General features: G+C 41.7%; 1 protein-coding gene across 4 annotated transcripts in view; it reads right to left on the reverse strand.

Moving 5' to 3' along the window:
• Nucleotides 1-862: 862 nt before the first annotated feature.
• GPR20 (G protein-coupled receptor 20) overlaps nucleotides 863-13,554 on the reverse strand; it is an 83,968-nt gene continuing 71,276 nt past the window's right edge. For 2 of the 4 annotated variants that reach the window (XM_077268340.1, XM_077268343.1), the window contains exons 3-4: nucleotides 3,366-3,518; nucleotides 863-2,316 (exon numbers count right to left, since the gene is read on the reverse strand). In XM_077268340.1, the coding sequence (XP_077124455.1) occupies nucleotides 1,230-2,297 (1,068 nt within the window). In that variant the 5' untranslated portion in view covers nucleotides 2,298-2,316; nucleotides 3,366-3,518 and the 3' untranslated portion in view covers nucleotides 863-1,229. Of the gene's footprint in view, nucleotides 2,317-2,940; nucleotides 3,108-3,365; nucleotides 3,519-13,554 lie in introns of all 4 variants that reach the window. The other 2 variants (XM_077268341.1, XM_077268342.1) reach the window with 2 other exon arrangements.

The following is a 13,554-nucleotide window of genomic DNA, read 5'->3' on the forward strand; positions in this document are numbered from 1 at the left end:
CTCTTCGCTCTCTTCGGACTCTTCACACACTCCACACATAAACCATCTGTCCAACGTTCAACCTGAAGTCTGAGTTAGCCACGTACTTCTTGATGGACTTCTACCATGCTCTTGACAGAGACAGAAGCCATTTACCATTCAGGGTCCCAAAAAAGATGGGGAACAAACTTTGATATGGACAAATGAACAATCTCTTTGTAACTATTTCATCTATTTTATGTTTTGCTGCAATGATTCTTTTTGGTGGACAATCCAATAAACCACTACATTTTTTTATAAGAAATATCATGACATTTTCTTTAGAGTATCGCATCTGATAAGAAGTCCTGAATAAATATATGATATAAGTATATTTAGCAGGTCTCTACGATGAGAATCTTATCAACTGGTACGGTTTCTTTAGACGAAGTATAATTTTTACTGAACAGGAGCCTACGTTGACTAGGAGAACTTTCTTCATTGATTTGCATTTTGTTTGGCCTTACTATTTACAGCTAGAGTTTCATCCTGACCGGTATGGTAACTTCTTGACTGGCGGGGCACTCTACATTGACTATCATCTTGACAATTGGGGTCTTTACAGTGAATATCATCTTGACCAGTTGGGTTTCTACATTAAATATTATCTTGACTTCAAGGGTCTTTGGCTTTGAGTATCATATTGACTGGTAAGGTTCTATTCTTTACATAACCTGTTGATTATCTTTACGTTGAGTATCAGCTTTACTGGTTGAGTCTCTCTGTTGACCATTATCCCGACTGGTTGGGATATCTGCTGTATATTGAATTTGTAAGTATAATGAATATCACATTTTATTGTGTCGGGGAGACTTATCTACTTTGAGACTGACACCATCACCAGCGGCATAGATCTTCACCATTAGGATTGCCAGTTTTGAACTACATGTGAACCTTATAAAAACATAATCTCCTTTGTTTTTGAAAGAAGAAAAAATAATTTATTGTAGAATCGTTTACACCAAATTATATCAAATTAGCTTGTGGATAAATAGTTTTTCATTAGAAAAGAAAAAAAAAATGAAAAGTTAGAAAAACTACAGTACAACTGAATTCCCCCATTACATCTCCATGTACAATAGGTCGTCTTTGGAATGCATCTTGTTTAGGTTTTGGTCTTCATCACCAGTCATATGTCTCTAGTGATACAATGTCTTCCCTCGTTGAATGCTTGACTCGTCGTCCACATTTATGTGACCATGTTGACCACACTATATAAGATTGCTGCTCTGTAATGGCAAACTCACTATTGCGTTGGAAATAGCAGTGATCGTCCCGGATCCCTTAGAGTTTTTGTGTAGACTCACGATGTCCATGCTGGTCTGCTGCGGTCGATGCTTTCTGAAGATACTCTTCATGGTGGACTGGAAGTTGTTGGTGACAAAACAGTAAACTATTGGGTCCATACAACTATTTAGGCTGCTCAGAGTCACAGTGACATGGTAGACAATAAGTATAACATCCCGAGGCATGGATAGACTGGCACAGAAGACTACTTGGCTAACATGTATGGGTGTGAAGCACACCGTGAATATGATGAGCACGGTAATGAGAAGTTGGACCGCCTTCATGCGCCTCTCCCGGCTTTGGTTCATGAGGGTTGATCTGGACAGGGCCCACATGATTCTTAGGGTGTAGAAAGTGATGATGACAAGCGGCACAAAGTATTCGAAGACAGTCAGAGTAAAGAGCTGAAATAGGCAACATGACTTGTGACTGATGGTTGTGGTCAAGATGGTGAAGGTCACCACAACAGCGAATATCCATATAATGATGCATATGCACTTGGCGTAGTTGGGACTCCTCCACCTACGTGAAGCCTCAACCTGCACGATGGCCATATAGCGATCGACACATATACAGGTCAGGAAGAGTATACTACAATACATGTTCACAAAGTAGGTGAAGCTGTGAACAAATGAACAGATCGGACAAGCCTTGGCGCTGTAGTACATGATGATTCGGGTCGGCATGGAGAGACCCACCAGGAGGTCCGTCACTATCAGGTTGATGGTGTAGATGACTGATGTCGTCTTGGCTTTGGTTCGAAAGCAAAACACATAAATGGCCAAGCTGTTTAATATTATCCCCACGAGGAATATAAGGGTGTTAATGATCAGCAGGGCCACCCAGAGTCGGTAAAATCTGTTGTGTAATGTTTCATCCAAGTCTCCCATTTGGTTCATTTGGGGTTTCTGTGTATATGCAAGAGATGTGTTCAATCCGTGGTTGCCCGTTGTGCTGTTGGGCTCCGCTTTCTGGCTGAGTAGGCACTCCATGGTCAGTCACCAAACCAACCTACACAGAAAGTGGAAGAAGTGTTAAAACAGGTTACATCCTCAATATATACCACAAGTAAACTTTTACATGGAGTGTTGGGTTCTTCCACCACCCTGAGTATTTTGGTGTGTGAATCACCAATTGGGAGTCTGACGAAAGAGCTACCAAACATATCAAAGCTACACAGAAAGTGGAAGAAGTGTTAAAACAGGTTACATCCTCAATATATACCACAAGTAAACTTTTACATGGAGTGTTGGGTTCTTCCACCACCCTGAGTATTTTGGTGTGTGAATCACCAATTGGGAGTCTGACGAAAGAGCTACCAAACATATCAAAGCTTTTGACCCCCTAAAATCTCAGAAAATGGCTACTTATGAAGCTTTGTAATATGGTTGATCAGGGAAATCTTTTTCCACTTAGGAGCCACATCTTCCTCTCTCCCTGGATCAAGAATTCATCATCTACTCTGAAAAACTCACTGAGAGATCAGAATATGGCTTCCTTTTAAAATCTATGAAGAGGTCAGTGGGAGGAGGAGAGGGGTGAAGGTGACTGGCTTAGACACAGGCAGACAGAGCTGCTGCTATCTTGTAACTATTTACTTGACCACAGAGCTGGATTCACAGCTACACTGCTCACCTGTTTATGATGTTCTCCCTGCTGCTTCTGATCATGTGCTACATAGAGATAGAGCAGGAATCCCTCATGTCAGTGTGTGCAGTGTATGGAAGACATTATAGCAGCTCGTTTCCAGCCACCACCTCAGAGACAACTGAACAGTAGAGATAAAGTCTGTAGAAGGGAAACTAGTGAAAAATTCAGGACACAAGTCATATATAGGTCATAAAACTCCATGTGCACAAACAGGACCGTGTGAAAATCACCCGCAGAATATATCTGGACTTACTATTACAAACAGGTGTGACCGTCTTTTAGCAAAGTTGACTCAATAACGTGACAAATCATGAATTCTAGAAAAGAGATCAATCTACACTCTGCTCCTAAACGATTTACATATTTCAGAAGAAAGAGCAGTCAGGTTTATGGACAGTAAAGGAACATACCGTGTGAAATCAAAAAGGAGCAGATGCAGTACCCGCAGGGCTTCGTTATTGCACATGCAACAAGTTGCTGAAGGCAAAATTAGGCGGCAAAGAGCAGCACCGTGGAACCGTCATGAAGACAACAGGAAAGTCCCAATCGAGGACTGTGTGTGCCTGGGAACAAAAACAGTAAATACATAACTATGACAACATAGATTCTTCTACTTAGTGACAATATTATAGTAGCTATATTCTTCTAGTTAATGGCAGTATGATAGTAGTTACATTCTTGTACATAGGGGCAGTATTATAGTAGTTATATTATTGTACATAGGGGGCAGTATTATAGTAGTTATATTCTTGTACATAGGGGCAATATTATAGTAGTTATATTCTTGTACATAGGAGCAGTATTATAGTAGTTATATTCTTATACATAGGGGCAGTATTATAGTAGTTATATTCTTGTACATAGGGGCAGTATTATAGTAGTTATATTGTTGTACATAGGGGCAGTATTATAGAAGTTATATTCTTGTACATAGGGGCAGTATTATAGTAGTTATGTTCCTGTACATAGGGGCAGTATTAAAGTAGTTATATTCTTGTACATAGGGGCAGTATTATAGTAGTTATATTCTTGTACATAGGAGCAGTATTATAGTTGTTATATTCTTGTACATAGGAGCAGTATTATAGTAGTTATATTCTTGTACATAGTGGCAGTATTATAGTAGTTTTATTCTTGTACATAGGAGGCAGTATTATAGTAGTTACATTCTTGTACATAGGAGCAGTATTATAGTAGTTATATTCTTGTATACAGGGGCAGCATTATAGTAGTTTTATTCTTCTACATAGGAGGCAGTATTATAGTAGTTACATTCTTGTACATAGGAGCAGTATTATAGTAGTTATATTCTTGTACATAGGGGCAGTATTATAGTAGTTATATTCTTGTACATAGGAGGCAGTATTATAGTAGTTACATTCTTGTACATAGGAGCAGTATTATAGTAGTTATATTCTTGTACATAGGGGCAGTATTATAGTAGTTACATTCTTGTACATAGGAGCAGTATTATAGTAGTTATATTCTTGTACATAGGAGCAGTATTATAGTAGTTATATTCTTGTACATAGGAGCAGTATTATAGCAGTTATATTCTTGTACATAGGAGCAGTATTATAGTAGCTATATTCTTGTACATAGGAGCAGTATTATAGTAGTTATATTCTTGTACATAGGAGCAGTATTATAGTAGTTATATTCTTGTACATAGGAGCAGTATTATAGTAGTTATATGTTATGATCCGGTGACTTTGGAGCCGCATGAACTTTCTCTGGAGTAGGTGGAAACTGTACTGACCGCAAAACCTGAACTAACACCGCAACTAGAAGTAGCCGTGGGGTGTGCCTAACAAACCCTAGACACCTTGACACAGCCGGAGGTGTTGTGAATTTGGTTTTTGGGCTCCCCCGGTGGTCACTGGTGGTACTGGACTTGTGTGCTTCACTTTCTCTGTTCACCTGTTTCCATCAGGATATGGGTGTATCCTATTTAGCCTTGCTGCTCAGTTATTCTAGTGCCGGCCATCAATGTAACCAGAGCCTTTCTGTTGCATGTTCCTGCTTCTAGACTACTATCAGCTAAGTTGGACTCTTAGTCCTAAGTTTGTTTTGCATTTTTGTTCCAGTTCACAGTTATGTTATTTTTCTGTAGCTGGAAGCTCTTGTGGGCCGAAATTGCCACTCCGGTGTCATGAGTTGACACATGAGTCTTAAAGTAATTTCGGGATGGTACTTTAATAGGGTTTTCAGCTGACCGTGAAGTTCCCTATTGTATCTTCTTGCTATCTAGTAAGCGGACCTCGCTTTGCTGAACCTACCTTCATACTGCGTATGTCTTTTCCTCTGAACTCACCGTCAATATATGTGGGGGGCTTCTGTCTCCTTTTTGGGGGAATTTCCCTAGAGGTAAGCCAGGTCTGTCTTTTCCTCTATTAGGGTTAGTTAGTCCTCCGGCTGGCGCTAGGCGTCTAGGGATAAAACGTAGGTACGCCACCCGGCCACTGTTAGTTGTGTGGTAGGTTTAGCTCACGGTCAGCTCGAGATTCCATCACCCAAGAGCTGTTCTGTTATTTATGTTCTCTGACGTTCCCTTGCCATTGGGAACCATGACAGTATGGCCGGCCCAGTGTTAAAACCGTTGGCAGAAGAAAGGAGAGAAAAAGAAGTCTGCAGATTTTTTATTTTTTTCTTCTGAGCTTGCTCTATAGTTTACTCAGTTGCATTTCTGCTCTAATTGCAGCCTTTGTCTCTCTCTCTCCTTCTAATCCTTGAATGGCTCTGATCTCACCTGATTAAAATGGATCCTCAGAGTTTGGCTACAGCTTTGAATAATCTTGCTATGAAGGTTCAAAATTTACAGGATTTTGTTATTCATGCTCCTATATCTGAACCTAGAATTCCTATACCAGAATTTTTCTTCGGGGATAGATCTCGTTTCCTGAATTTCAAAAATAATTGTAAATTATTTCTTTCCCTGAGATCTCGCTCCGCTGGAGATCCCGCACAGCAGGTTAAGATAGTAATTTCCTTGCTGCGGGGTGACCCTCAAGACTGGGCATTTGCATTGGCACCCGGGGATCCTGCGTTGCTCAATGTGGATGCGTTTTTTCTGGCTTTGGGGTTGCTTTATGAGGAACCTAACTTAGAGATTCAGGCTGAAAAAGCCTTGATGGCCCTATCTCAAGGGCAAGATGAAGCTGAAATATACTGCCAAAAATTTCGCAAATGGTCTGTGCTTACTCAGTGGAATGAGTGCGCCCTGGCGGCGAATTTCAGAGAGGGTCTCTCTGATGCCATTAAAGATGTTATGGTGGGGTTCCCTGCACCTGCAGGTCTGAATGAGTCCATGACAATGGCTATTCAGATTGATCGGCGTTTGCGGGAGCGCAAACCTGTGCACCATTTGGCGGTGTCTTCTGAGAAGGCTCCAGAAAATATGCAATGTGATAGAATTCTGTCCAGAAGCGAACGGCAGAATTTTAGGCGAAAAAATGGGTTGTGCTTCTATTGTGGTGATTCAACTCATGTTATATCAGCATGCTCTAAACGTACAAAAAAGGTTGATAAGTCTATTTCAATTGGCACTTTACAGTCTAAGTTTATTCTGTCTGTGACCTTGATTTGTTCATTATCGTCAATTACCGCGGATGCCTATGTCGACTCTGGCGCCGCTTTGAGTCTCATGGATTGGTCCTTTGCCAGGCGCTGTGGGTTTGATCTAGAACCTCTGGAAGTTCCTATACCTCTGAAGGGTATTGACTCTACACCATTGGCTAGTAATAAACCACAATACTGGACACAAGTGACTATGCGTATGAATCCAGACCATCAGGAGATGATTCGCTTCCTTGTGTTGTACAATCTACATGACGTTTTGGTGCTCGGATTACCATGGTTACAATCTCATAACCCAGTCCTTGACTGGAAAGCAATGTCTGTGTTAAGCTGGGGATGTCAGGGGGCTCATGGGGACGTACCTTTGGTTTCCATTTCGTCATCTATTCCCTCTGAGATTCCGGAATTTTTATCTGATTATCGTGATGTTTTTGAGGAGCCTAAGCTTGGTTCACTACCTCCTCACAGAGATTGCGATTGTACCATAGATCTGATTCCGGGCAGTAAATTTCCAAAGGGTCGTTTATTTAATCTATCTGTACCTGAACATGCTGCTATGCGAGAATATATTAAGGAGTCCCTGGAAAAGGGACATATTCGTCCTTCTTCATCTCCCTTAGGAGCCGTTTTTTTCTTTGTATCTAAAAAAGATGGCTCTTTGAGGCCGTGTATTGATTATCGACTCTTGAATAAAATTACAGTCAAATATCAGTATCCTCTGCCACTGCTGACTGATTTGTTTGCTCGAATAAAAGGGGCTAAGTGGTTCTCTAAGATTGATCTCCGTGGGGCGTATAATTTGGTGCGAATTAAGCAGGGGGATGAGTGGAAAACCGCATTTAATACGCCCGAGGGCCATTTTGAGTATTTAGTAATGCCTTTTGGTCTTTCAAATGCCCCTTCAGTCTTTCAGTCCTTTATGCATGACATTTTCCGTGAATATTTGGATAAATTTATGATCGTGTATCTGGATGATATTTTGATTTTTTCGGATGACTGGGATTCTCATGTCCAACAGGTCAGGAGGGTTTTTCAGGTTTTGCGGGCTAATTCCTTGTGTGTGAAGGGTTCTAAGTGTATTTTTGGGGTTCAAAAGATTTCTTTTTTGGGGTACATTTTTTCCCCCTCTTCCATTGAGATGGATCCTGTCAAGGTTCGGGCTATTTGTGATTGGACGCAACCTTCTTCTCTTAAGAGCCTTCAGAGATTTTTGGGCTTTGCTAATTTTTATCGTCGATTTATAACTGGTTTTTCTGATGTTGCTAAACCTTTGACTGATTTGACCAAAAAGGGTGCTGATGTTGTTGATTGGTCCCCTGCTGCTGTGGAGGCCTTTCGGGAGCTTAAGCGCAGCTTTTCTTCCGCCCCTGTGTTGCGTCAGCCTGATGTTACTCTTCCTTTTCAGGTTGAGGTCGATGCTTCCGAGATCGGAGCTGGGGCGGTCTTGTCGCAGAAAAGTTCCGACTGCTCCGTGATGAGACCTTGTGCGTTCTTTTCTCGAAAATTTTCGCCCGCCGAGCGAAATTATGATATTGGTAATCGGGAGCTTTTGGCTATGAAGTGGGCTTTTGAGGAGTGGCGTCATTGGCTTGAGGGGGCTAGACATCAGGTGGTGGTATTGACCGATCACAAGAATTTGATTTATCTTGAGTCTGCCAGGCGCCTGAATCCTAGACAGGCGCGCTGGTCGTTGTTTTTCTCTCGGTTTAATTTTGTGGTCTCATACTTACCAGGTTCTAAAAATGTGAAGGCGGATGCCCTTTCTAGGAGTTTTGAGCCTGATTCCCCTGGTGATTCTGAACCTACAGGTATCCTTAAGGATGGGGTGATATTATCTGCTGTTTCCCCAGACCTGCGACGGGCTTTGCAGGAGTTTCAGGCGGATAGACCTGATCGTTGCCCGCCTGGTAGACTGTTTGTTCCTGATGATTGGACCAGTAGAGTCATCTCGGAGGTTCATTCTTCTGTGTTGGCAGGTCATCCCGGGATCTTTGGTACCAGGGATTTGGTGGCTAGGTCCTTCTGGTGGCCTTCCCTGTCTCGAGATGTACGAGTTTTTGTGCAGTCTTGTGATGTTTGTGCTCGGGCCAAACCTTGTTGTTCTCGGGCTAGCGGATTGTTGTTATCTTTGCCTATTCCGAAGAGGCCTTGGACTCACATCTCTATGGATTTTATTTCTGATCTCCCTGTTTCTCAGAAAATGTCTGTCATCTGGGTGGTGTGTGACCGTTTTTCAAAGATGGTTCATTTGGTGCCCTTGCCTAAGTTGCCTTCCTCATCCGAGTTGGTTCCTCTGTTTTTTCAAAATGTGGTTCGCTTGCATGGTATTCCGGAGAATATCGTTTCTGACAGGGAGACCCAGTTTGTGTCTAGATTTTGGCGGGCGTTCTGTGCTAGGATGGGCATTGATTTGTCTTTTTCGTCTGCGTTCCATCCTCAGACAAATGGCCAGACTGAGCGAACTAATCAGACCTTGGAGACTTATTTGAGGTGTTTTGTGTCTGCGGATCAGGATGACTGGGTTGCCTTTTTGCCGTTGGCGGAGTTTGCCCTCAATAATCGGGCTAGTTCTGCCACTTTGGTTTCTCCTTTCTTTTGCAATTCGGGGTTTCATCCTCGTTTTTCTTCCGGTCAGGTGGAGTCTTCGGATTGTCCTGGAGTGGATACTGTGGTGGATAGGTTACATCGGATTTGGGGACAGGTGGTGGACAATTTGGAGTTGTCCCAGGAGAAGACTCGGCATTTTGCTAACCGCCGTCGTCGTGTTGGTCCTCGTCTTCGTGTTGGGGACTTGGTGTGGTTGTCTTCTCGTTTTGTCCCTATGAGGGTTTCTTCTCCTAAGTTTAAGCCTCGGTTCATCGGCCCGTATAAGATTTTGGAGATTCTTAACCCCGTGTCCTTTCGATTGGACCTCCCAGCATCTTTTTCTATCCATAATGTCTTCCATCGGTCATTATTGCGCAGGTATGAGGTACCGGTTGTGCCTTCCGTTGAGCCTCCCACTCCGGTGTTGGTTGAGGGTGAATTGGAGTACGTTGTGGAGAAGTGTGTTTCCCGTGTTTCCAGACGGAAACTTCAGTATCTGGTCAAGTGGAAGGGCTACGGTCAAGAGGATAATTCTTGGGTGACAGCCTCTGATGTTCATGCCTCTGATTTGGTCCGTGCCTTTCATAGGGCTCGTCCTGATCGCCCTGGTGGTTCTTGTGAGGGTTCGGTGCCCCCTCCTTGAGGGGGGGGTACTGTTGTGAGTTTGGTTTTTTGGCTCCCCCGGTGGTCACTGGTGGTACTGGACTTGTGTGCTTCACTTTCTCTGTTCACCTGTTTCCATCAGGATATGGGTGTATCCTATTTAGCCTTGCTGCTCAGTTATTCTAGTGCCGGCCATCAATGTAACCAGAGCCTTTCTGTTGCATGTTCCTGCTTCTAGACTACTATCAGCTAAGTTGGACTCTTAGTCCTGAGTTTGTTTTGCATTTTTGTTCCAGTTCACAGTTATGTTATTTTTCTGTAGCTGGAAGCTCTTGTGGGCCGAAATTGCCACTCCGGTGTCATAAGTTGACACATGAGTCTTAAAGTAATTTCGGGATGGTACTTTAATAGGGTTTTCAGCTGACCGTGAAGTTCCCTATTGTATCTTCTTGCTATCTAGTAAGCGGACCTCGCTTTGCTGAACCTACCTTCATACTGCGTATGTCTTTTCCTCTGAACTCACCGTCAATATATGTGGGGGGCTTCTGTCTCCTTTTTGGGGGAATTTCCCTAGAGGTAAGCCAGGTCTGTCTTTTCCTCTATTAGGGTTAGTTAGTCCTCCGGCTGGCGCTAGGCGTCTAGGGATAAAACGTAGGTACGCCACCCGGCCACTGTTAGTTGTGTGGTAGGTTTAGCTCACGGTCAGCTCGAGATTCCATCACCCAAGAGCTGTTCTGTTATTTATGTTCTCTGACGTTCCCTTGCCATTGGGAACCATGACACGGAGGACTAAATACCCCTATAGATAGAAATAGGAATACTACCTTGCCTCAGAGCAGAACCCCAAAGGATAGGCAGCCGGAATATTGACTGTGAGTAGGAGAGGAAAGACACACGCAGGCAGAAAACAGGATTCAGCAAAAGAGGCCACTCTAGCTAAATAGGGAAAGATAGGACAGAATACTAAGCGGTCAGTATTAAAACCCTTCCAAAAATATCCACAGCAGATAATATAAAAAGTTCCACAATCTAACTAAAGACATGGAATGTATATCTGCCACTCCAGAGAATCCAACAAGACTGAGAAAATACTGACAATCTAAGCTGGACAAAAAAACACTGAATAGCACAGAATTATTAAGCACACAGCATGTGTGCCACAGAAACAAAACCAGACACTTATCTTTGCTGATTTGGCAGAAGGCAGAAGGAACCAAACCAGGACCAAAACCTCCCAACAACCATGGACAACTGGCAAGGACTAATGAATCCTGCACGCCTAAATACCCCAGTCAGAACTGCAATCAGCAGATACACCTGACCAGGACTGCAACTCAGGGGCAACTGCATTACCACCTACAACCACCGGAGGGAGCCCAAAAGCAGAATTCACAACAGTTATATTCTTGTACATAGGGGCAGTATTATAGTAGTTATATTCTTGTACATTGAGGGCAGTATTATAGTAGTTATATTCCTGTACATAGGAGCAGTATTATAGTAGTTATAGTCTTGTACATAGAAGCAGTATTATAGTAGTTGTATTCTTGTACATAGGGGCAGTATTATAGTAGTTTTATTCTTGGACATAGGAGGCAGTATTATAGTAGTTACATTCTTGTACATAGGATAATAAAGGAAACCCAAGAAGAAAAATAACCATTTAAAGTTCACCCGCATGCTCACAACCCCAGTGGGGGAGCCTAAAGAGAGGGGGGACACAAATAATTGAAAAAGGACACTCCTGCTACATAAGGAACCAGAAAAAATTGGAGTACATGTCCAGAAAAATATAACAAGTTTTATTAAATTACACAGATGACATAGACAAATTTATCACAACACTTAAAAACATGAGTATATGATCTCAGACAAGGTAGGTAGCACAGACCGAACAACCGGTGCTGTCCATCACCAACGCCATATGTATACAAAAAATCACATGCATAATGCAAAATATAGGAGGGGCACAGAGTCAAAGAGAAATATGTTGGGTCGTATACGAAAGCACAGTACAGCCCTGTACACAGGCTAATACCCAAATGGCTATATGTTCAAACCCATCCCCGTGCTCTTACCACAATACTGGCGTCAGACCTGGACAGCACCGTTGCCCCAACGCGCGTTTCGCGTCAGCTTCGTCAGGGGGCGATGCTGTCAAGTGTCTGGCGCTGCTGTTTATCATACCCCCAATCTAAAACGCTCCGGTCCACCTGTGGCGGCGCATGTTCAGGCGTCACTCGGCCAGAAACCGCATGGCGAGCGGCACCCAAGATGGCGCTCCAATTCTTTAAACATCTGTGGAACAAAAGAGGAGAGAAAAAAAGAAAATTCTAGTGTGTTCTCTTATGGCGTTGGTGATGGACAGCACCGGTTGTTTGGTCTGTGCTACCTACCTTGTCTGAGATCATATACTCATGTTTTTAAGTGTTGTGATAAATTTGTCTATGTCATCTGTGTAATTTAATAAAACTTGTTATATTTTTCTGGACATGTACTCCAATTTTTTCTGGTTCCTCTTGTACACAGGAGCAGTATTATAGTAGTTCTATTCTTGTACATTGAGGGCAGTATTATAGTAGTTATATTCCTGTACATATGAGCAATATTATAGTAGTTATATTCTTGTACATAGGAGCAGTATTATAGTAGTTATATTCTTGTACATAGGAGCAGTATTATAGTAGTTATATTCTTGTACATAGAGAGCAGTTTATAGTAGTTATATTCTTGTACATAGGGGCAGTATTATAGTAGTTATATTCTTGTACATAGAGAGCAGTTTATAGTAGTTATATTCTTGTACATAGGGGCAGTATTATAGTAGTTATATTCTTGTACATTGAGGGCAGTATTATAGTAGTTATATTCCTGTACATATGAGCAATATTATAGTAGTTGTATTCTTGTACATAGGGGCAGTATTATAGTAGTTATATTCTTGTACATAGGGGCAGTATTATAGTAGTTATATTCTTGTACATAGGGGCAGTATTATAGTAGTTATATTCTTGTACATAGTGGCAGTATTATAGTAGTTATATTCTTGTACATAGGGGGCAGTATTATAGTAGTTATATTCTTGTACATAGGAGCAGTATTATAGTAGTTATATTCTTGTACATAGGGGCAGTATTATAGTAGTTATATTCTTGTACATAGTGGCAGTATTATAGTAGTTATATTCTTGTACATAGGGGGCAGTATTATAGTAGTTACATTCTTGTACATAGGAGCAGTATTATAGTAGTTATATTCTTGTACATAGGAGCAGTATTATAGTAGTTATATTCTTGTACATTGAGGGCAGTATTATAGTAGTTATATTCCTGTACATATGAGCAATAATATAGTAGTTGTATTCTTGTACATAGGGGCAGTATTATAGTAATTATATTCTTGTACATAGGAGCAGTATCATAGTAGTTGTATTCTTGTACATAGGGGCAGTATTATAGTAGTTACATTCTTGTACATAGGAGCAGTATCATAGTAGTTGTATTCTTGTACATAGGGGTAGTATTACAGTAGTTATAATCTTGTACATAGGGGGCAGTATTATAGTAGTTATATTCTTGTATATAGGGGCAGTATTATAGTAGTTATATTCTTGTATATAGGGGCAGTATTATAGTATTTTTATTATTATTATTATTTATTATTATAGCGCCATTTATTCCATGGCGCTTTACATGTGAGGAGGGGTATACATAATAAAAACAAGTACAATAATCTTAAACAATACAAGTCATAATGGTACAGGAGGAGTGAGGACCCTGCCCGCGAAGGCTCACAATCTACAAGGGATGGGTGAGAATACAGTAGGTGAGGATA

The sequence above is a fragment of the Ranitomeya variabilis genome, chromosome 6, assembly GCF_051348905.1.
Source record: "Ranitomeya variabilis isolate aRanVar5 chromosome 6, aRanVar5.hap1, whole genome shotgun sequence".
Taxonomy (NCBI): domain Eukaryota; kingdom Metazoa; phylum Chordata; class Amphibia; order Anura; family Dendrobatidae; genus Ranitomeya; species Ranitomeya variabilis.